Source organism: Corvus moneduloides, chromosome 1, assembly GCF_009650955.1.
Source record: "Corvus moneduloides isolate bCorMon1 chromosome 1, bCorMon1.pri, whole genome shotgun sequence".
Taxonomy (NCBI): Eukaryota; Metazoa; Chordata; class Aves; order Passeriformes; family Corvidae; genus Corvus; species Corvus moneduloides.
In genome coordinates this window covers 110,938,040-110,963,432 of record NC_045476.1, presented here as the reverse complement: position 1 = coordinate 110,963,432, position 25,393 = coordinate 110,938,040, and the positions used below count along the sequence as shown (strand labels likewise).

Sequence of the window (25,393 nt, the reverse complement as noted above, 5' to 3'; positions counted from 1 at the left end):
GTCTAAATAGTCTGGATTAAAATCCTGTTAAAAATAGATTGGGATGAGACCAAAAGATATGTGCCAAACTGGGAACTTCATTTGTTTTGGGCATGTTATGTAAAGTATGCTGTTACTCCTGACAACCAGAAATGCTGATGTTTAACCAAAAAAGTCTTTCTGCTCACATGCACCAACATGAATCATCCACCAGTGAGAGACACAGTTCATTTGATAGTCAGTTAAATGAGTTGTATTCATCAGTGAAGTAGTTCTTTGCATGTCTTTTCATGCAGTTCTTTGTCATGTATATTTACATTTTCCTAAAGAATATCACAAACAAAATTAATAATTCATAACTATTGTTACATGGCAGAGCCTTATTTTGATACTCCCTTCTTGCCACAGACCTTCTAACAAGTCTGGTTTTTTGCTGCATTTAAAAAATCACCAAATAAGAAATATACCAAATCAACATGGTTATCCTATGGAAGTACAGAAAACTTTTTTTAAGAGGATCTGTACATAGCAGTTATGTATTGTGACAATGATCATAAATTGCAAAGAAAATACTCTCCTGCTAAAATGTAAGTGCTGCTTGCCCTCTTTCCCAGACTTTAAAAAAATAGGTTGGTGAGCACATCATAGGAGGGAAAATCAGGCTATGTTGATTTCAACACTTAAATGGCTCCTATGCTTGGCAAAACAGGAGGAAAACATAGTCTCTGCCATGTAGGAAAAGCAGTTTATACATGAGCATTTCCAAAAGAAACCAGGAACAGAAAGGAAAAGATACGTAGAAAGAGAAGTAAACAGACCTTGCTCTTGCGACATTTGCAAAACTAATATATTCAAGACATGGGGTAGAGAGAGAAAACTGAAAAAATGCTGATCAAAACCACCTTCTGGCACAAAGTGTACCCTGCCCAACGACACCTTGTAACTTCTACCGTATGGACAAAAACCTGCATTTTTGAAGGAGAACGAGGAGCACTGATTGGAAAGCTAGCAATGAGGATGGCAAGGGAGAACGAACTCTCCTAGCTGGAGTTCTACCAGGAGTAATTAAACAAAGACTTTGTTAGCAGAATACATGCTGGCTAGCAGATGAGGACTGAATGCCAGTCACTTACAGTATAAACAGAAGAGCTGGGGTGGTAATTCATTTCATCTACAGATCTGTATGTGTTTTGGGTCTTTTCCAAGACAGGCTCAAATCCTGGCATCTGGAATGAACTTGAAACTCAAATAAAAGCGTCGGACTGGCTTGTCTCTCTCAGCATCAGTAATGCTGCTGCTGCAGATTTATAAATGAGGGTACCATTTTCTGCAGCCGTGGGTGAGATGGGGGGAGAAATGCTGAGGAAGTTTCTGGAGGAAACAGGACATTTTGTACTGCTGCCCTGTTGCAGTGTGTTTTGCAGTTTGTAATACAGGATTGTGTTTCCTGTTGGTCATTTGACATTTATAAGGACCTACCTTTGTGGAGCATCTCTTTTCATACTAGCTCAGACATATTAGTGTTTTTCCTTACTTTGTCATACTGCCTTTTATCCCAGCCCTTTACTTTGGCAACTCTGCTTTTCCTACCTTTATGTTTATGAACTTCTGTGTTGCTTTCTTCCTTGAAACACCCCAAACAACATTATCAATAAAAACAAAAAGTCTGTCCCTCAAATCACTCCGGAAGATCTGTTTTTACTGTGGCACTAACTGAAAATGCTGAGTGATGCCAGCTAGCTAAAAGAGCAAGAAGGATAGAATTATTTGGGTGTTGCAAATGCATCTTCTTAGGGATTTTTGCCTCCCCCTTCCCCCTGTGATTGCTACACCTGCCTATTACAGCCTAGCTCAGCTAGGTAGTGTGCTTCTAGTGGCAAAGATTGCCTAGCTGTGTGCCTGCTCTGTTCTTAGCACAGTGGGGCTCCCAGTCTGATTTACAGCTTCTAGCTCCTACTATCATACAAATAATAGAGAGTAATAATGATAGTAGCCTCTGTAATTCGTGTTGTCCTTGGAGAGCGTGGGCAGAGTCTTTAAAGCCAAGTTCTCTGATCTTTTCAGTCTTCTCGCTTTGTGGCAGGGACAATAGGATCCTAGTGATGGGTGTTCCGAGGAAGCATCATATCTCTCTGCCTCCCTTCTGCCTTGCACCATTTTGCATGATTTCTGCCACCTAATCACAGTGCAACTGTCACACAGGGATATAATGTTTCATTTTCCTGACTCACTCTATGAAATAACTCAAAAGTAGGTGCTGAGATGTGATAGTTGAATCTCACTGCCTGCATAAAAAAAATCACAGGGTAGTTACTAACTCAAAAGTTAATTTCAAGTTTGACTGGAAAATAAGATGATCTGAACTAACTGTATTGTTACTTTAAAGCCTTGTAAGGTTAGCTATTACATCAGTCACTGGAATACCTGTGGATGAAATGCAGTTGGAAAGGCTTGCAAGTGTCTTACCAACCAAGTACCTTTTGAGAGTGTAAAGCTACAGAAAGGAAGTACAAAAGGCAGGCGCTATGGTCAGCCTGGAGTGGGAGAAATAAAATGAAACTGGTCTAGCTAAGTAATGGAAGGGATTATTTGTTGACTCAAATAGAAGAAGAAACATCTGCATTTTTTAAAGACTGCTTTAGACAAAACAATCTTTAGCTAGTTTTGCTAGTAACAGCTTTAATCTTACCCCCCTCTTTGTAAGTACAACCAGCAGCTCCTAGACTGTTGAGCCAATGTTATTTTATTGGTCATTCTATTCTGTAAAATGGTCAGTCATTTCTAAGAACATTTTTTGGGGGAAAGAAATACTGAAAAGCAAGTCCAAACGTTCATTTACAAAGAGAGAAGGAGAGAGAGTGTTTATTCAGTTTGGTAGAGGTCCATTTCTTTTACTGGAAAACATTTTCATTGTTCTTGAAAAACAATCGTGGTTGCATATAAGGTAAAAAGAATGATTATTTTGCTTACATAGTTCCTTCAGCTTAGCTTTCATTTTAGTGAAAAGTAGTTCTGTTGCACCCTTTTCTATCCATAAGCTACCTACAAGAGATTATTCTTTATGAAGTTTTGAGGTTGATGATAACATGATACTTGTGCCTTCTGAGTGAGAAAGGAAAGGGAAATTTTCCACCAAAGGAAGTGGCAGAGCTAGAAATTCTTCAAAGAGAGAGGAGGGATTTTTTTTACCTAGTCTTCTAACCCATTGTGTGGAAATAGAAATTTAGCTGCACAAAGTCATTTAAGAATTCAAACTCTGGCAGACACTAAATATTAGCAACTAGAATATAATTCAGTTCTCATTCTGAAGAGGAAGTAAGATGCCATGAACTGTCAGAGTAATGACTAAACTTCAGAGGAGATTCCAATATTAAGAAAAAGTTAATGGAATAGGTCTGAGAGTAAAAAAGTGAAATACTATCTTCAGATGTTTTGTAGGTACTACTTAAAAATATTATCACTGGGGCTTTCAAAGTAGGGAACAAAATGGAATCTATGTGGAAAAGTCATGTCAGGCCAGCTAAATGCCATTCTTTCTAAGTGAAGGGAAAAAAAGGTATTTCACATTTGAAATGCTACTGTTGGGAGGGCCACAAAGAATGGGAAATCGGTCAGTAAAGGGAAATTGTAGTTTCTGAAAATTACTAAAAAGGTAAATATCTAAGGGTGTGGAACCAAGCAATGTTACTGTCTTCCGCTGTATTCAGCACAGGAAGCTTGGGGAAATACTTTGCTGGGTTTTACAGCCCCTTAGGGTTTATCTATAAGTGTATCTCTGTTTTTCACTTCTGGCAGGAAGCAGTCTAGTTTGTTTTCATCAAGAAAGATTCTCCGAAGTCAGCACCTTAATCTTTTTTAAACTAGCAGGAAACATCTCCTTATCCTTTCATTTTCTAAGCAGTTCCCTTGAGCTGTGCTGCACTCACTGCTCTTTAGTGACCTATTGTCGTTTGAGAGGTTCATCACAATGCGTGTGTCAGTTTGGCCTTGATTCTTGAAGCTCCACTAGCCTAGACAGTCTTAGAAAACAGAAGTGAGGTTATTGTGCAAGGCTTGAAGTCAGTTGTCTGTATTCAAGGGTAGAATCAAAATCTTAAAAGTAAAATGAACAAAAAGATCCAAATGAATCATTGAATCCAGTGTTGCAGTGGGCATAGCTCAGTTGTTGGCATTAACTTAAAGACCTGTTTTCATTAAATACAGATGTTTTACTGGAAACACAGAATTAGTCTCGTAGCTATATATTCTTAAAGGCTCTAGGGCAATCAAGGAAATGAAAAATTACTGTGTCAGACAAAGTGGTTGAAACAACAATAATAAAATAAAGAAATAAAACACCGAGACTTGATCATCATGATAAAATAGTGTATAGGTAACACTGTTTCTGTAATGAAAGATTACATTTCACTCAATATTTTTAGCATCTGTCACTACAGCAGAGTAAAAGAGAAATCACAGCACCTTTTTTTTTTTAGGCTTGCAGTAGTACTTTTCCAAATCTCTCTTAAAAACATAGAGACAAAACCAAATGCACAAATGGACACTGCAGTTTATCAGGAGGCAAAATGAATTTCAGAACTTGCCCAAAGTTGTCTTGATCCCCTTAGCACCCTTCTCTCCATGGTGCCAGTGCAATTGCCTGTGTGGATATGGGTTAAAAGTCAGTTAGCTCGTAATTATGAGGTGAGAGGCAAAAATCACTCCATCAACATCTACCTGTCAGACAGAAACCAGGCAGAGGTAAAGTGGCACTGCTTGTCATAGCTAATGCACTTTAGGATTTAATATTAAATGCTGTGTGGTATGTTTATTAAATGCATGGAAGAGTCAGTGTTGGGGCAGCAGCTCTTGATTACGATGCTAGATGGTATGAGTTAGCAAAATTCACATAGGACTATGAAGAATTTCAGTGGGACAAAAGCAAACTGAATGAAGTGGTAGTACTAACTCAAATTTCAGTCTTGATAAATGCTAAAATGTAAATTTGAATGGCTTTTAATTTGTAAAGGGTTCAAATCTGAACATTGCACTGAAGAAAGGGATGCATGTTTCACTGTAAACAATGCACTGTAAAAAGCTTTCAGTGTCCATCTGATGCTGAAATAAAACCAAACAATGCTAAGGGGGGGATGAAGAGTGGATTAGAAACAGCAAATTTCTAAAATCCAGTTGTAGAAAAACTGAGGTATGTTAAAGGAATAAGTGGCATTAAATAAAATGCAGAAAGTTAATCCCAAATTTCTAATACTAAAAGACTCAAGGAATGTTCAAGAAAGGTGAAAGGTGGAAAGTTCTTTTCATTTGCCCAAATAGATTCTGGAAACCATTAACACCAAGAATGAAGCAACATTTTGTCAGCAAATAAAATTCCATTCATGTCAGCTGAATGGAAATAAAGGAGAATTGTGATAATGCCAATATTATTTTATAATAATTAATGATAGGAGTTTTTAAAAGGCTTGTTAGGCATCATGCTTCCAGTTTAAGACGACCTCTATTGTGAGTACAGCTGAGTTCATCACTATGGGAAACTTTATCCTATTTTTAACTCCAAGTGGCATTACAGTTCTTTTCATAGACAATTTGAGATGGTTCCTCAGTTGATAATCAATAAATGATGCAATATGGGAGTTTGTCCTGATGTTAGGCTCTGTGCTGCTTCCTGTGTAGCCTTTGCAGATTTTGTGTTAGTGGTGGATTTGCCAGCTTGTCCATGACTCCCAAGAGGATAATGCTTTGTGTCATGGAAGGCATTTCATGGAAGCTGTGCTCCCTCATATGCAGAAAACGTGTGTGCTTTGAATACGATTTTGCTATTATCTCCTTTGTGCAGTGTAAGTGTAGCTGGTTCCACTGAACTGAGGACCATGAGCTGCTGAAGAGAGACATGGCACTGAGATAGATGACATTGGATAGTACTGTGAATGGTTGCCTTTACTTAATTTCACTGTTAAGCACTCATATTCCCAAAACTAACTCTGGGAGCCTTAACGAGACGAATGAAACCATAAGGCAGAAATTGTTTTTAACAAGTCATTACTGATGAGTATTCCAATGGGGTGGGGTAGCCTGAAGGTGATAGTTAAGAATAGGCTTTGGAAGGAACCAGTCTGAGAACCTGCATCTAAAAAGATACTACTTGCTCTTGACTTAACATTCTTTCTTGCTTGGGTTTTAGATTTAAAAGAGAGCTTTGGAGTCCTTCATAAGTCTTACAATTTGCATCATACTTGATTCACTGCTTCCTGTTGGCCAAGTTCAGCTCAACAGCTGCTTTTTGCACGAACATGCTCTAGATGTCTTCTAAATATCTACTGCAGTTTTGAGTGCTGTGAAGAGTACAGCAATATAGAATTTAGCTAAATTATTTGTATATGATACAGGAAAATAAAAATAGGACAGTTTATAACAGAATTTTATGAATCTGTATTGAAGAAAATACAAAGTCAGATTTTTGTCTTTATTCATACAAAGAAAGGATTTTACCAATTCGGAACAGTATGTGTGTATTTTTATCAAACTGATATTCTTGTGGGATTGGGTACAGGAAGAGGCAGCACATCATCTTTGATTTATCACTCATGCAAAGTACCTTGGCCGGAATTTTCCAAAGAACCTGGTTCCTGCAGTTAGCTCTAGATACGTTTTGATTTATGGTTATTACCTTTTCTGGCAGGTTTTTCTGGCATTCCTCCTGGCAAGGAGTTTTGAAGATGTAGGCCAAAAGTGTAGCTGTGGGCATTCAGAAGTACTCTCCATCCTAGAATATCCTGGTTAAAATTGAGAAGAAATATTGGAAATGTTTTCATTGTACTTTTCAGAAAATATTTCTTCATGTAAATTGACCATTAGTTTGCTGTCTTTCCAGAAAGAGAAAGTGAGAAACAAGTAAAATATAGTTGGTGCTATCAGAATCCTCTCTGAAACCCAGACAGTGATATAAGAATGTGGTCTTAAAATATTACACTTCACTTAGGCTTTACTCTTCCTTCTCCCTTCCCAAAAAAGCTATAGCAGAAAAGCAATCCATAAATCCTTGTGTCCACTTTATGGCATGGTGCCTCAAATGATGAATGCTGACGTGCTTTGGTTTTAAAAAAAAAATGGAAGTCCATAAAAAAATAAAATCAGCTTAGTGAATTGAATGTTGCTTCCTTAACGTTTTTCATCCTGAACTCATTTAGTAGGGAAAATGGATATTTCATCAGACATGGATTTGACGTTCCATCACATTATACAGTAAACAGTACAAATGATGTTATTTTTTTAAAATGGAGAAGCTGGAGGAGCTAAGACAGTAGCTGCTGTAAGGCACTGGTTATCTCATTTAAACAGATATTAAATGTAGGTGCCAGTGGTGTGATCATCAGCTGCTTCCCACTTTGTGAATAAATTGCTTAGAAGGAGTCTTTTTTCCTACCAGATGTGACCTAGATTTAGATTTCCAAAGGCAAAAAAAAAGTCTATTGTGTTAAAAAACAATTGTGGGTAAAATGCATGGTAAATGAGCTTATCTCACTTTTCCAGGTGTTTAAGCTAATATGTTACGGAATTACAGCTTCATTTATGAAAAATAATTGAGGAAAATGTTCCAGCAAATCAAATTTGGATAAAGGCTTAGTATAGTTATTGTGTTGTTAGCAAGTTTCTAAATGGAAGAAAGAAAAGGGAGCTCGCACAGATAATAAAAATACAGAAATTTGTGAATCTGTGAAGAGGCACCTATAGAGGGTCAGGGCTGGCAGTGGTATCCCACCTGTATTGTGGTCCTGCAAAATGTCTTAGAAAAATGTGAAAAATTATGTTCCCAGCAATGCATATGAAAGCAGGATTTTCTCTTAAAAGACCAAGCATTGATATCTGTTGGCCCTGGATAAAATTAGTGACATTAGTAGGTTAAGTGTATAAACATCAAAAGAGTAACACCTCTATTCTTTGAAGAACAGCTTTATTCTTTTTCTCATTCCTCTTTTTCTTTTATTGATTCCATAGGGGCTGCCACTCGAAAACCGGACCCGGAGCCTGAGAAGCAGACGGACCATACTGTTAAAATTGCTGGAGTCATTGCAGGCATCTTGCTGTTCGTCATTATATTTTTGGGGGTCGTGCTGGTAATGAAGAAGAGGTGAGCAATTAGTGGGTGTTTTCTATGTCCATATTCATATTGCATCTCCTGTGGCAGTACTCAGTTTGATGTTGGTAAAAGTATCCAGCCACCTTCGTGCCCACAGAGGATTAATGTTTGTGTCTTTGTTTTATATATAACAACTTGAGGTTAATGATTCTAACACTTACTACATCAGTACTGCATGATGTACTCTTAATAATGGGAGAGTATCTTGTCCTGTGTGAGTCTCCACCCTATTCGACATCAGCTGGAAGCTAGATGTAGTTTCATTCTTGCATGTGAAAGAAATCCTTAGTCAAACAGGAGCTAGAGCTAAGGTAATTTGTGCTAAAAATGAGGTCTGTATTGTTCTGCATAAACTTCATTCCCTGAAAACAAAGGAAAATGTTACAGTGGTGCTGAATGTTTCCAAATGCTGGTTCACCACACTCCCGCACTGAGATTGTTTTGCTTTGAATATCATTTGAAAACTGCTGCATTATTAGAAGTGTAAGGCTTTTAAAACTGTTTGCCTTTCTCAACACTGTAAGAGATAAAATAGAAACAGGAAAAGTACAGCTAGGGAGATGGCATAGATAAGAAAAAACCCCATATGATCTTAGAAGCTTAGTCTAGGATGGGAGAAATTAATTAGCAAATAGAATGAACGTTTTAGGTTGTATCCTGAGCAATGTGAGCTTTGCAGCTGTTAGAGGTGGGGTTGGGAATGTGCGAGTGCTGAGTAAAGGAGCTGAGTGACAAATTCTCCTTCCACTTTTGCCACAGTCTCCTTACTGTGTCCCATAATCCCTTGCCTCCTTGCTATTCCCCTTTTATTATCCCCTTTTTTTCTTTGAGAGCAATCCTGGCCTGATTTGGCTCATCCCAACCCTGTGTGGTTTAATTGTATGTTAACTAGTTTGGCAGCTCTGAGATAGTCCAAACCCCTGAGCTGCCCGAATTTCTTCCAGAATTTGAGCAGTGGAGGTGCACAGCAAAGGAGGCAGCTGTCTGACAGTGCCTCAGGGCAGGCTACAGAAGTAGCTGCTTTTCACTCTCATTGAAGACAGAAGCAGGGCCATGAGTTAGAAGGGATCTATGAAGAGAAAGGTGAGCTGTGGCCAGGGCTGGGGGCTAGGTCATGACAAGAGGTATGTAAAGGACTCAAAAGCTGCCATACAGAAGAGACTGAGACTTAAGCCCCAGGGTGAGTCTGACTGGGGCAATGGAATTGACCCAGTAACCAAGTCTGCTCAATAAAGTACAGTGTAGCAGAGTTGAAATCTGTTCTGACTTTGCAGTACTTTTTTCTTCCCACTTCTGATTTCTTGCATCATTCATACCTTCAATTTTAACAGTTGAACAGCCAAACTCCTCCCTAGGGCCAGACATAGCACTTGGCATGCAGGGAGGAAGGCTTCTTGAATTTTCTAGCCAATCCTTCTTCACACCATTCCTGACCAGCATTCATCATTCTCTCTGTTCCAGTTCTGAGCCTCTCCTTAAGTGCTTCTGCCAAAGGTAGAATGTATTCACCCAAGGGAGACAAGTTATTCTTAATCTTGAAGGGAGAGCATTGCAAAATGATCCAAATAGTTTTAAAGTGAATAAGGTGTCTGGGTCTCTGGCTAAATGGATGCTATGCCAGCTCCTGCTTAATTCTCTGGAGAAAAACTCTTTGATAATCTAATTGTTAGAGGCAGGAGGGCTCAGATTCTAAGTGTTTGCATTAATGCAGAAGGATACTTGATCCCTTCTGTCTACCACAGTAGAGTAATTATTATTCATAGTAATTCTGTTGTTAGAGAAAAAGTGTGTTATGTGATCTTCCTTGGTTTTTGGAATAAATCTGCTGGTGGCAGAGATGGAACTACTGAAAATACAGGTCCAGGAGCTCTTGTTGCCAAATGCATACAATTTCATTGTGTAGTACAGAAAGAATGATACCAATAACTTAAACATATCCCAGAATGATGCCGCAGCCTTGAACAAAACAAACTGAAATGAGTTGAAGCAAATATTAAAAAGTAAGAATGGTTCATTTGTGTAACAGGATGTGACTAGGCTTTAATGAGAGTTTCGGGAGTGGGTATATTGTGTCCCAAGCCTCTAAAGCATCTGCTGTAGCATAGAAGATCTTGAATACAATTACACTCATGACTTAAGCAGAAGATGAACAGATTATTCAATAGATTGTTATCAGTGCATTAATTCACTAGGCTGCTGAGGGCCCCTATGGTTTCACCTTGGTTCAGTTACCAGGTCTACATTATGCATTTGAGGAAAATGTATAAATCATGCCACAAGCTTAGTGTGACTGTAGTGGTTTTGCAGTTCTGCAATATTTTAGGTGCTGCTTTGGGAAACAATCTTATCAAGCCAGTGTGTCGTTTGACTTCTGCACTTGATCATTTCATTTCATTTACTTTATCAGGAGCTTTACTGGCGTAAGGATCTGAGTGAAAAATAAAATAGCACCTTGTAATCCAGTGGCACCTTTCCGCTGAGAACCACGTTGTTCTCTGCACTATTTATGTGCAGACTCTCTGGGCTACAATGGTGAGTTTCACTGTGCTGAGTCTACGTGCTCTGAAACTTGTCCTGTTTGGAGTTGGCTACAGCAATATCCCATTCGCATTCCACTATCCCAAGGCATATCCCAAAGCAAATACTATGTGTTACTCATTCTTCCAAAGAAAAGGGTCTTGTGTACTTCATCTCCAGATTGCACCAGTAGATGAAACTTACTCTGTCTCTGGGGCTTCACAGTGCTTAATAAACTTAATTTCAAACCATTTATTTCCATTGTCAAGAGATTTGGAAAGCAGTTTCACTTACGTGATAACCATGACTTTGTCCAACATATTCCTTACATAGCCACCTCATTTCATTCAACAACTGTTCTTTGCTTGATTGGTGCCAGGCACCACAGATTTTCACAGATCAGTCTCTTAAACTTCTAATTCTGTAGCCAAGCAGAGAAGACCAACATGCAAGGTTTTCAGTGCAGCATAGGCATGCTTTGGATATGGCCACTATCAAAGCAGTAGATAGAGAAGTGTTGGAATTGTAAAAAGAAGAGAGGCCCGGGGACTCCGGCGGGCGGAGGAATTCAGTCCAAACCAATATGGTTGATAAGAGCAAAACTCCGTTTCTTAGCAATCCAAAGGCACTTATATAGTATACCAGCTTGTTAACTCTTAAGTGGCTTAAAGCTTATCAAAGCACATTTCTACTTCTCCCTAATTGGACTTACATTGGCAAGCTTCTACAGTTACGTTATGATTAAAGGAATTCAGAGTTTACCTTCCTTCTCTCTCAGTCTTATCTACACAGATGTACCTTCTCAAAACTCACTTCTTGTTCCCAGCTTGGTTCTCACAGAGATTTTTCTCATGGAGAGTTTTTCTCACACACAGGCCTTTTGCTTCCAGGCCTATTGCTTGTATAGTTCTTTTATTGATCCCATAATTCTATCAATGATCCATGTCCCTGATCCTTTAATAATTCCCAACAGAGAAGTTCTGCAAATATTAATACTCATTAGGCAGCATTATTAATTTTACTATGTAACAGTCTTCTGAAGTAGTTATGTCATAAACCAGGTCACAGAGAGATTAGGTGACCTAGCAATTCAGTGCATGGTTTGCATTCACTAGTGAGGATAGAAGCATCATGGGCACTGAAGCATTTTCTGTATGGACACTCAGCTTTTGACTGAAGTAAACAAAATTTGTAAACTTGTCACATGGGTCAGGGGCAGACTGTTAGTGCTTTCCTGGTTTTCTCTCCATTTGGTTGTTCATAGTTCTTTATCCATTCTGTTCTATCTTTTCTTTATCCATTAGCATTCCTGCATAAAGGTGTCGTATAATATAGTCTAGGAACCTGCAAGCTATTCCTAACACCAGTATGGTCATATCAATGAGATGATTCTACTCTGTGAAGCTAGAATAATGCCAATAGGCTTTCCTCTCCTCAGATGTGCTTTGTATCTCTCACATAAGAATTAACACAAAGTTAGATGAAAACAGTACATGTGTTTCCACAATATTGATCCACAATAAAGTGTATTTTGAATCTGATCCTGCATGTTAAATCTTAGGCAAGGCCCTTGATGGGCAAGGCTCAGTCTTTGATGTACTTGCATAGGATTTCATAAAAACATGAAAAATAAAGAATGCACCAAGTAACTTCATCTTTTGGTCAACTTAAAGTGGAGCAGTGAAAACGAGAGTACTGTTGCTACAATCTTTGGAAAAGCAACAGCAATTAAATCAAGACTTGCATAAATCAGACTCTTACTGCTTTATTTTCTCCTTTCCTTTTTTTTTCTTTATATTGTATTTAAGTTAAATTTTTTAAATTTGCATAAGTTGGTAAGTTAATGGTCTGACATTTGCTTAAAAGCCTCTTATATGTCTTTAGGGCAGCTGCTTCTGTCGGGGCTGCCATCTTGTTGCTGCAGTGGGAGTGCAGTAAGGAAGCAGTTATTAAAATTTTATTCCATTGGCTTCTGCTTCAGTTGTAGAATGGAGCTTTTGTGATCATAAAAATGTTATTTTGTTTTGCCTGCTTTTAGTTTCTGTTTTCATCTGTCTCTGTGCCTGAGCCTTCCATGAGTTTCTAATATATGTAATTGTGGCATCTGTTTAAGTCAGAGACCCTGGTTCTTGGCAGTGGATAAGGAAGGTTTTTGCACTCAGTGGAGCTGAGCTGGGAATGCATTGTTCCTATTCCCTGATAGCAAATCAGGCTGTTCAGTTATACATACACCTTTGCCAACAATTTCAAACACTTAGGATAGAAAATGAAGATAATAAGACTGAAGGAAAATTCCAGCCTCCTCTCCCTGAACCTTATTTTTCCCTGTAGGCAAACTACAAAAGAGAGATGATGAAAGAAAACACAGTGGTAATGACACAGTTCCAGAAGTTTCCACTCTGATGGGTCAATCCTCCTGCAGCCAGCCTCCTGTGCTGGTTTTGGTAAATTTTATTGTGGGTCCTTATTCTACAAGTGGTATTCATGAAATTAAGTTATGTCTTCAGTCCTAAAGGAGTTAAAAGTGCTGAACATTGTCACTATATGCAGAAAAAGTTTATTGACATAAAATAACCTCACTACTGGGAAGTGACTGAAGAGCCATGATCATAAGAAAATTTGGCCTAAGTTGGCCAAAATCTTTTCATCAGTCTTTTTAAGAGAAGACGACTTTTCATACATAGACAGAAATTTAAGTTTGTTTATATTATGTAGGAGGAAAAATGGAACTTGTCCATATTTCTTAAAAAAGCTAAATCCATTCAGTTGTGAATGGTGCTTTAGCATGTGGCCTGACGCCTTGCAATTTTAAAACTTTCTGTTACTGCAGGACTTTAATGTATTCTTTTTACCTGTTTCTTTCAGTGTATGGTATTCCTGAGAGTCAAAACCTTGGTGCTCTTTTACAAGGACTTTTATATGCAAAATCTCACAACTGTAGCAATATAAAAATAGCTGGAGCTTGAGACTTCCAATTTTTCTCATCTTACACAAATTCTTAATGGAACATTTACACAAATTAAAGCTCCTGGATTTTCAGCATTTTTTCATAAGGAATAATTTATCTCTATAACAAATTTGGCAGAATTCTGCATATAAGTACAGACAGTGCTTCACTGATTAATTGTATTTATTGTTGTTTCTCAAATTATTATACATCTTTTAGAAGTATGGGAACATTTGTGCTAATTACATTAAATCTCTCTCATGGCAACATATGGCAAGAAACAGGGTTGGCAGTGTCATGAGATTCTAAATCAAAGTGAGAGAAAGAGTAATTTTGAAAAGGAAGGTAGGGGGAAATATGACTGAACTAGAAAACAACCCCTTGCTAGTAGTGCAGGTAAGTGCTTTGATAGGACCTGATCCCATGCTCCCGAATGAATGCAACAGGCTATGTGCTGGTGGAAGAAGCTTACAACTGTTTCACAGCTTGCCCCTCACTCTAGTCTTAGATATCTTTTAAAACTCAACTTTAGCAGGTATACATTTTCCACATGTGCCATGTGATTAAATATTCTGTGTGTAGCCTCTTGTGTTTGAACAATACTGTTTGCATCAGAAAAATGGGAATAAAAACTGGGAAATATTTCTAACGGCATCTTCACACAAAGAAGATGAGAGAGAAAATTTGATGAAAGCCTGGTTTTCAAAGGGATGCCTGAAGCGTGTAGCCAGAGGCAAGTTAACGTTAGTTATAGTCCTTTGCAAGGCCTGTTTACATGTTTCCTCTGTAGTCAAAGGGCTGTATGCATGTGCTGTAAAAATTACAAATGCCTACATGGTTCCTTTCAGTCTTTTATCTTACCAACATGTGAATGCAAGTTGACATTATGCTCAGAGATGTTTTAAGATCTCCTGCCTTCTTTTAATTGCAGTCAATATATGGAATTCATTTAGGCTGAAACTTGCCCTTTCTGGGGGGTTGCAGTCCTGCTTGTAGTGGGCCCATAACTGAGGGAGGGGAGGGAAGGATGTAAAGCAGAAGAGAATAGCTGGAGGGCTTCTGTGCTTCATGCTCACACAGACCATATCTAGGTGGAGTATCTGGCTGTGCAAGAGGTTATGCAAGACTGAGCCCATATTTGTCAGGATGGTGGTGCTAGGTCTCCCAAGTTGTTCTTTGTGACCTTCATGTGGGCAGGAATAACATGAATTCAAGGTCAGTTCTTATTTTTATTTCTGCCACATGGGGAAACACCACCAGTACAATTTTAGCCCACAAGGATAGACTTTTTATTTGCCTGACAGTAAGTATGCTTTTCTTCTGAATTGAAAAGGGTATTTAAAAGCTGAAGTATTAAAAGAGCTGTGACCATTGATTCTTCCCCTCTGGAAACAAGTCCTTTCGAAGGCAGAACTGATTGCTTTAAGTGAAGAAAGGGATAGCCTAAGATTCTGCGGTGCTGTGACTGGAAGAGAAGCTACTTAAAATGTATTCTGAAATTCTGTATTGCTAAGCTTCTAACACCATGCTAGAAGTTCCATATCCTTATTCCTAATGCAGTTGAGATTTAATTGGAAGTGGTCTAGCACTTTAATTGGGAATATTTGTGTGTGTAGTGTATGCAGATATAAACATACATTAAATATCTAACATTACTTAGTAGGTGTACCTTAAGGTGGTTTGACTTAACAGCTAGAGATGCATTATATATTGTACTGCTCAAAGTGTTATGGAGATTGGATATGTCACCTGTCTATTCCAGAAACATTGCATGATATGCCCAGATACACATTCTTGCTACCTTTCATTTATGTCACCAGTTCAGGTCTCAGTTTCATCTTGATTTTTCATACATTAATATTTGACTTTTCTTTCCTTCCATTTCATCTTTTCCACCACTGCCTAATCCTTCCACCATCATGGCAGAAGAAGCTATTACTCCTACACTTACAACCTGTAAGTAACTTCTTTGTCATCAGAGACACACTTTCTGCCGTGTTGTTCCATGCCTAAGTAGTGAATGCTAATGTTGAAAGTTCCTTTATAAAAACATACTTTGTAAAAGTTTTACCAAGATAAAAACAACATGGTCAATAATGTAACTAAATATTTAGCTTTATAAGAGTTTCTTATGTCTCATACTGTGCATTAAAGTCCTTTAAATAACGTTTGTAAAGAATTTTCTTAATTGAGAAGTAGTAGGTATAAATATCAATGAGAAATTTTCATGCCTAAATAACTATTTTTAGAATTTATTTAGCAGTTTCTTTCTCATTTGTTCTGTTGAAGTTATAGCATTGGTTAGACATGTACAAGCATTTCCATTTGTTGCTGTGTACATATTACTGCTTTTTCATAAATAAAGATCATGCATAAACATCATGAGTTACCATTTCTGGAGTGAATTTCAAGGGAAAGAGCACTAAAAAATGAGGGCAGGAGGAAGCATAACTTTCAGTAAGTAACAATTTTTTTGTTTTGTACAGTCCCTAGTAATACCATTATATGCTTCTTTATTTACCCAAAGCCTCGCTTCGTTCCCTGTTGTCAGCAGGTGATGAATGAGAAGCGTTCTTCTGTGAATTTAGCGAATCCCTTTCTGAGGCTATTCACTCTTACTTGCTTTCCAGGTACAAGGAGTACATAACAGATTAGCAAAGTACCAGGGGTCTTGCTTAGTTGCAAAATGAGATGTATTTAATCTTACATAATCCAGTTGGCCAGCAGCAAAAAATCAGCTGTCCAGTAGTTATCTGTTTCCTTTAAACCTCAGATTTAAAAGTTATGGGAACCTATGAGATATTTTTACATAGTTACAGAAGTGGGGGTGTTACTTGCATAACACAAATTTTAGTACCAGTTTTTAAGTACATATGGGGGTAGCATGCTCTTGAAAGGAACACATTTCAGTAATGTTTTTATTTAAAAGCAATATAAAGTTTCTTCTAGTTGCTCTTCTAACCTTTTAAATACATATTTTTTCAGTTTATATTTCAAAAAAGCATCAAACATTCATTTATAGAATTTATGGAAAAATTATTAAATGTTTTCTATCTTGAAAACTTGGTAAGCAGAACCATTCTTCAAATGAATTACAGCAGCTAAAATTTAAACCTCATAGCTGAAATTCTCTAAGACTTCTCAATATATTGAAACCGCTCATGTGGTTGGTAATTCATATTACCTTATTTGACACTTCATGTGTAGTGCAATTTTTTTAACTGTTGTTTAAAGCAGCATATTAATGTGGATGTCAGAAAAAATTAGCTCTTCCACAGACAGAGTATTCCAAAATTTGTTTCTGTTCCTGAGATGGAAAGACATATTTTCCATTAAATAGGGCTTTAAAAAAAAATTCCCGTTTGGGACCTTTTAAATGTAGTTCTTTAAAATGTCAAAAGAATATAATACAGTAAGCCATGTAGTATGTTCTTGCCATAATGGGTAAATATATTAAAATTATTTTTTAATATGATTCATGTCTCAAGGCTAAGTCAAAAACAAAATTGAAACAAATGGAACATTAAATTAAACACTGTTTCATTATTCAAAGAAATTGGATTCTACTTTTTTTTCTATTTTTCCACAGACAAAGGAAAATGCATGAATTGAAATGGTTTCTTTAAGTTTTACAAACGGGTTTTGTCCCTAGTTTTGCAATCATAGAGACTGTTGGTAGTGGATGGAATAGGGCATCTCAGGATTATTTGAAATACTCACCTAGTGGCTTCAAGAAAAGATCTTTTTGTTGGTGTAGTACAAATTCAGTAACTTTGTGGCTTGGGTTGATTAACTCTTCCAGAAGAAATGGTGGGATTTTGACCTTGTGGTGTTGTTTTTTTTTCCCCTTCTGGCAAAAGAAGGGAAGTAAGAGCCCTGAAAAGTGCAGTCAAGATTGGCTATCAGTAAGAGGAAATATTTTGGGCCAAATTCTCCACCTGTTTACGCATCACACAATTTCACTGAAATTGGAGGAAATCTTACATGAATACAGGATTCATTACAGTTTTATTTTTAGCTGAGGAAGTTGGTGTGGATTATAAAATGTTCTGTATTTTGAGAAACATAATTTCAAGTACTCTGCCATTGCTAATTTACCACTTCTATACTGAGTATCGTATTCAAATTTACTGATTAGTCATTGTAAATGCAAGCTGTAACATCCAAGTGAGCATCTATGCACTGAAATAGTTACTATTGTCCTGTCTGCTGCTTTCCTTGTGTGCTGTGGGCTCCTTTTCCCTAGCAGACTGCAATCTCTGCCACTTCTAGATCCATCCGAAATTAAAATTAAAAAAGAAAAAATTGGCAGATGCCTAGAGCTGCTGATGAATCATCAGAGGTGGACCTACAGCTGTGCATATTTGGCAGAGAATTATTTCTATTTTATCTTGTGTTTACTAGTTAGCCAGTCAATAGATATTACAGAAAAAGAGTTGAGTACTGCTATTGAGAATTCTTTTTAATGGGCTTAAGTGCCTCTGCCAATCTTTCCTCCCACTCTTGCATTCCTGACAACTGGTGCATTTTTTACCTTTCACCTCAGGCAGGCAGCAGATATTTTTTTTTTTGTCTGGACACAGTTAGTCCTCTATAAATTCTTTTGTTCTTAAGATTAGAGCAAATTTAATAGTGCTCATTAACTCTGCAGCAGGTCTTTTGACTTGGCGGTTGATTCCAGGTGGGAAAAAGGAAGAAAGGAGATGGTGTCATTAGTTACACTGGCAGTGAGTGGCATTCTCAGAATGGCAGGCAGCACTGGCACAACTGCTTGCTCCTGACACATTTTCTGATGGGCAAAACCCCTGCGCCATGGGCTGAAGAAGGAAAAGTACATTCGTGTTTTGTTGTGTAATTATGGTTAAATGGACTAGGCAAGCCTGTTGCTGAGGCGACAGCAAGAGCCACTGTGCTGACCATTGGCCTTTTGTATTTGAGATTTTAATTTTTATAAAGATTCTGCCCTTGGAGCTCATTAGTCATTAGTCTGGAGCTAACAATTGCATTTCATGAAAATTCAAGCATCAGGAAAACAAATTGAGTGCTTGGACCATCAGAATTTACTCCAGACACTGTTGCCTGATAGTTTGGCCAATTTAATTTACCCCAGATTCTTGGGCAGATAGTTACAGATTGTAGTTTTTATAAGTTCCTTTCTATAAAACGTTTCATTATATTGCTGTGAGTAGGATGTACACCAAATTAAAATGCAAAGTTGTGAATGCAGCTTTTGATGCTGTTCCTCAGTTTGAGCTTGATATCAAAATGATATGTTATGATTATTATTGAAATTAAGTACTTATGCAACAACAGTGCTGCGCAGCAGTTAGGTGCATAATGTTATTATATTTTTGTGCCTTTTCACAAGTCATTTCAGCTTGTGAAAGGTGAAGTAGGGAAATAGGAGACAGTTATTACAGTTATTCTTATGCAATGCTAGTCATGTTAAGATCTTAATAGCATGTAATCTGCTATTGTCTGTCCCAGCACTAATCATCTGGTTAGGTGCCCTAGAACAGAAGTCATCACAGGTGCATCGTCTGTGTGGAAATCTCAGTCCCAAAGCCTAATACTATATTGAAATATTACTGTAAGGGACCGGATAGCATTAGAAGCCTATTGCCTGGTACTTGGTGTATGACACAGGGGACAAAATTCCTCCTGCAAGAAAGCTATTTCCACAAACATTGAGCTTTTTCATATAAATGTGCATGAAAACATACCCTACTTTTCACAAGAATTTGATAGTTTGGGGCCCAGCTGAAGTGTTCTTTTCTTGTGGATCTAACTTGAGCTCAGGAGCCTGGGAGTCTGTTCTCAGTTTAGTTCTCTTGCTTCACTAGCAGATACTCAGTGTTGGCTTCTGGATCTCTGTACAGAGAATTTCTAGCTCATTTGCCCAGTCCCATTGCCATTGACCTAGTACTTAGGGCAGAAAGCACAAGGTTAGTAGATTTGCAAAATTACCCAAATAATTGAAGTAATAACGTTTCCAAAAAATCAATGGTGTCAAAACTTCTAACAGTGATTTCTGGATAATTCTGGAGAATATGCAGTCTTCACATTTAAAACTTCTGTAGTAATTCAAAAATAGCAAAAGATTTTAGAAACAGTCCTGTTTTCTCAACTGCTGCTGCCCCTGGAACCAGAACAAGATCATGTTTGCATCTTGTAGATGGAGGAGAGTATTGAACAGAAAACACGAATGTGTTTGAACTGTTCGATCTGTTAGACTACACCTGTGATCTCTTCTGCATCTTTAAATATGCAGAGTTACATAGGCTTGTATCATAAAATCAAGTAACTGAAAATAACCGTGGATTTCTGTAATTGTCTTGTAAGCTAGACTTAAATGATTTGGGGATGTCCCAGGAGTTTTGTTGCATGTTGCAAAGTCTACAGTGCCAACATACTAAAATCTTTGGATAATATTTAGTGCCTAAAATAAAATCTAGTAATAAATAATAATATAAATACTAATAAAATACTAAATCACCATTGCTAAAAAACACATTTTTGTGCTGTGTGCTGTATGCTTTGTGTACAGATGTGCAGTACCTAGCTTTTATTCGGAGATACCAAGCAGGGTCAGAATTGGGATTTTATTTTTAATTAAAATGCATAACATAATTTTTAAAAATCAATCTAAAGTCCTTATTTCCCATACTGGTTCCTTGTATCTTCTGATTCTTTTGGATCTGATCATATGGCTTTATAGCCAAGGCTTACATTCCCATTTCACTGTAAAAAAAAAGGTAAATAATCCTTAATAGACTGATCAGCAGAAAGTAATTTTTTATTTTAATTTTGCTAGCTCTTTCTGAAGTGTGTGAGTCCCCCAGGACAGTGATCTGACTGTATGAAATAGCTTCCTTCAAGTGCAGCAGAGATCAGATCATTCATGTGGAGGAGTAGCTCTGCTTAGTACATCTTTTCTGGGCTTGTTTATGTGCTCACTCCAGGTTACTTTTTCCATATCTGTATCAGAAGCCCATGGTCATTTCTGAAGTTACCCAGACTTTCCAAATTATCCCAAATGTGTGAGTTAGAAACCATAATCTGGATGGTGCTGCAAGCTTGGGTTTTTCAAAACAAGTCCCTACAGAGGGAGTGAGGTGAAGCATCAGAAGAGATCGATTGCTGTGCTGGTCACACAGTCTGTCCTGGTTTGGGCCAGGACAGGGTTAATTTTTGCAGTAGCCAGGAGGAGGCATGACCAGGACCTGGAGGTTTTTCTGTACTGCCTCACACCATTTTCCAGGGACAGGGGAAGGGGTCGCTTCGGGTGGAGTAGCCTGGCAGAGGGAGCAGAAGGTGTTGTCAGGGGGATGTCTGTGCTGCCTCTTCCTTGTACCCCGTCATTAGTATTGTTGCTGTTGCTGCTCATTTTCTCATCTCATTGCTGTTTCCAGTAAATTGTTCGTATCTCAACCTTTACCTTTTGTGCCTCCAGTTCTCCTCTCCTGCCTGCCACAGGGGGAGAGAGAGGGGGAGGTGGTAGTGAGCAAGTGTCTCTTGATTTGGAGTGGTTTCAGTGGGAACACTAAATTGGAGAATGCCATTCCTAAACCACAGCACAAATTACTGTCTGTGCTCCATTAGTGTCAAGCAATAAATTTGCTGATGAGCTGGGGTTTGAAGATTTTTTTGTCCTCTGAGGGGACACTGCTCGTTTGGTGAAGGTATCAGACATTTGGTGTGGGAAACAATGTAACTGTAGAAAAAATAAATACTCAACCTAGAGACGTCCTTGTTCTTTCCATGCTATTAAAAGCTTTGTGTTGTTTTCTAAACTAATATATGGGATCTGAATTGAATACTGAGATTGCTTTTAGAAATTGTGGAATCCATATACTCTTGCAGGATAAGCCTGAAAGCCTGTCTTTATTATATATAACACTGAGGCACAATACATATACTTGGGAGAGAAAGAAATAATAGTGACAGGTATGTGTATTTAAGAAGTTAGCATTGTATTTGATATTTGTTTTGCCATCCCATATGACTCTTGTTCAGCTACTGTTACCGGGGTGGACTGTCTTCTCTAGAAAACTGTTTATTGAATTAATTCTTCAATTAGCCGGTTGACTTCAGGTTTTAGCTTTCTTAAAAATTTGATTCCCAAATCAGTCATGCTTGCTGTCAACAGCAGTCATTCTAGACACTGAGATTTTGCCATTATCAACTGTCATTGTTGAATTATACTTTCAAAGACAGTATAAGGTGAACCATTTTCATTCACTTTGCTTAAAACTTTTCCCTCAGGAAAAAAAGTGCTATTTATGTGGGTTTTATTCTGAAAATGCATTTCTGTATATACAGATGGCTCAAAACTGACGTTAAATACTTTCATTTTAAATATCCAAATAGGAAGGTGAGTTTCATATTTTAGTATTAGTATTTCTTGTACAAGGGGGTAATGGCGTTGGAAACTTAGTTTCTCTAAAAGCCAAACCTGCCATTACACTTTATGTGATTGTAAATGTGTTAACAGAAAGTAGAGAAATTATGCTGCATATTAAGACCTAAACTCACTTCATAATTTATGGTGGTAAAGGCCTGTATTTTTTCTAAAAGATTGAATGTTAGTTTTCAAAATGGCATTATGAAATATTGAACTGATTGACAGAATATGTCTGCAAAAGATGGGACTACAGGCAATAAGGTGAAGGATGCATTCCTGGTCTCAAGGAGCACAAGCAGCAGAAAAATGCTTAAAGAAAAATGGGTAGAAGAAATCACACAGTGAAGCTAAGCCTAAGACTTCGTAGTGCCAGTAAGCCACAGGCTTAGTCACCTCTGTTATACAGATAAGAACAACTGTAACAAGATGTTGGTGTCTGTTGAGTGATGCTAGCACAGGGCACTGAGGTGTTGTAGTCATTAGTATTGGGATAGATTCTACTGAGTGATACTTTTTTTTTGTTGGGCTTTTTATCTGAAATCTGTTCTCTGCTGCTGAATTCCCTGGGAGATGCTTCGCCTGAAATACATTTCTTGAGCCTATCTGAAGGGGTTATGGCCAGGTTAATGATGATCCACCTCAAGGTAGCATCTATCACTGTTGACTGTTAATTTCACAAGGAAAATGTTCGAATCTTGGCTTCTTTTCCTACTTTTCCTTTACATTCCTTTTCTCACCTACAGTACACCTTGAGCTCCCTTAAAGTGTAGACTGACAGATCCCTGAAGGGAAGAGTGGCCATTTGCTTTCTGTAATGTCTGGATGACCAAAATCATCATTCATTTCCAAATTTTCTTTCTGTCATTTTTCTTGGTCATTGATTTCCTGCACTGATTACCTATTTCTGGCATGAGAGGATAAGGAACCATATCTCAGGTGCTTTCTTCTTCTCTTCATGATGACTCTTACCTTCTGGTTTCACTTGACAGTCTGTGCAAAGGATTCTGTCTGACCAGGATCCTTCCTAATTTCAGGGCAATATTGCACTTGCAAAGTGTAGCTGGGTAGATTGCATCAGCTTTGAAACTGAACATCACAAAAGCTAATTGAGGTGAGCTTTGGGTGGGTTGGACGGTCGGGACGGACGGAGACGAGAGATCTCTGAAGTCAGATCTTGGAACATGCGGTTTATTGCAAAGGGCGTGGGTATAGGGGCACTGCTTAGAGCTGCCAGCTGCAGCTCTGAGCAGGCCCAGGAGAGCAAGAGAGTAAGCGGGTAAGTAAAGAGGGAGAGAGAGCGGGAGAGGAATGAGAATGAAGAAGGAGAAGTGATGAGAGTGTAGTAAGAGAGTGTAAGAGTGTGCGAAGAGTGTCTGAAGTCCTGGTTACAATACAATAAATCATCTTCTGTACTGAATATTCTAATTGTCACTAACCAATCTAATACAAGATACAAATCCTATAGCATTTACATACAGCCTATAAGAGTTCTTATATTACCATAGAGTGTTACATCTTAACTTCTAAAAACTACTCTTTGGACCCCTTCTGCTGAGCTAGTAGGGTCTGCTCTGACCCTTGGACCTGCTTGCAATCAAAGGGTATTGTTCAATCAAGAGGGGATTACCTTCAGTCAGCCATACCATTGTTTTCCAGTTGTTCAGTAACTAAGACTTGGTATTTCAAAAGTGGCTTTCATTTCGATGTCGCCTGTAGTTTTCATATTCCCAAAATCTTTTTTCAGGCAATCATATTTATAAGGCTTTCCTGTTTCATCTTCCCCAACACTAATGAAGCAAGGAACCAGAGGAATGGACTGTGCTGTGTGCTTGCATATTTAGCAAAGCCTGCCTGGCATTTCTTCAGCCCCAGACACCCCGTTGCAAAAGAATATATCTTTTATGAGACTTATCATAATATATTAGAATCATGACCTCATTTCATTTACAAATGTGCAGCAAGAAAGGATTTGTTATTACTGCTATTATTATTATTAGACTGTAACATTTAGTGTAGGCTACAGAGAGAAATCTGTAGGACCATCAGGAAAGTCTAGCATAATTCTGTCAGTTCCTGTGCCAACCAGACACAGTTTTCCAAATAAAAAGAAGCAGTAGTTTGAGCAGAGCAGAGTTTTGTAGGGCTTGTGCTGTGAAATACCTGCTCCTGTGAGCACTGAGCTGGTGAACATAAAGATGCACTTTTATTTTTCTTTTTAGTGGCTGAAGCTCAGGGCTGTTTCTGCATTTGAACTGAGATCCCTCAGTGAGATATTGAACCAAATGTCTGGGGGTATCTCAATTATACTCAGCTTACCTGCAGAGGGGAGGTAGCTTCTCTCCTTCATTCCTATTCCCTGATTCCTCTGATAATGAAAACAAAAGTTGGAGCTACCAGTGTCTTGTCTGAAGAAAAGGCAAAGGAAAACATTTGCCAACCTGTGCATTTCACAGTTGAACAGGAATGAGAGAATCAGCTGTTTCAGAGCAATTACGCCACTCTGCACCTCCTATTTCAAAGTGATAGTGTTCTTTCCTCCTGTGTGGTGACATCAGTAGCCAAAAATAAAATCTTCCTGTATGGATTTCACCAACATGTTCTTTTTGAGTATAATAATGCAATTTACAGTATTTGCTGCAGCTACATAGTTTTTACTTATGTTTTAGGTATAATGGCATGTATTTTGCCATTTATGGTCTTATTTGGAAATTGTCATGGAAAGGTCACTTAAGATCAACTAAGTTCATGGCTTACAGTGTATTTTCAAAAGCAGATGAAATACTGAATGCTTTGTATTTACTGACATTTTTCAGGTTAGATTGTCATGTTTATGATACGTGATAGACTACAGCCCTGTTCCTTAGCTATAACATCATGGTGTTACTGGCAGAAGGACTTTCCTTTCTGCTTACCTGAGTAGGGAAGATTCATGTCTGCACTTTAATATAATTCAGAAATTATATGAGATAATTTAACAAAAGAAGAGAAACATATACAAGTGTTAGTAAACCAAAGGGATTACCTACTCTATGTTCTAAAAATATAAATTAAATAGAGAACAGCATTCATTGCCTGCATGTTGAGTCCTAATATATGCTCCCAGCAAGAACTGGGAGCGTATTTTTTTTAATAGGTAAATGCAATTTCAACTGCCTTTTGCTGGAATCCAAAGCACCATAAACTATTGTGAGGTAGTAGTACTGAGCATTCGTGGAAGTGTCTTGTCCAGTCCTCTGTCCAAAAAGTGTTTTACCTAACTTACTCCTTAGATCCTACTGTTGTCTTCCTTCCAACTACTACTACTTCCAACACTAACATATGCCCAGCTCTTAAGCCTGCCTCCTTGGTCTCCTGGCCATTTACTTTTTCATCTGTTTCTCTTCTTCCTCTGCTCCTCCTTTTACTTCTCCTA

General features: G+C 38.0%; 1 protein-coding gene across 13 annotated transcripts in view; it reads left to right on the top strand.

Moving 5' to 3' along the window:
* Positions 1 to 25,393, top strand: part of PTPRM (protein tyrosine phosphatase receptor type M) — a 453,822-nt gene that overhangs the window by 284,090 nt on the left and 144,339 nt on the right. For 7 of the 13 annotated variants that reach the window (XM_032122255.1, XM_032122252.1, XM_032122211.1 and 4 more), the window contains one exon: positions 7,972 to 8,104. In XM_032122255.1, the coding sequence (XP_031978146.1) occupies positions 7,972 to 8,104 (133 nt within the window). Of the gene's footprint in view, positions 1 to 7,971; positions 8,105 to 15,503; positions 15,534 to 25,393 lie in introns of all 13 variants that reach the window. The other 6 variants (XM_032122179.1, XM_032122222.1, XM_032122238.1 and 3 more) reach the window with 1 other exon arrangement.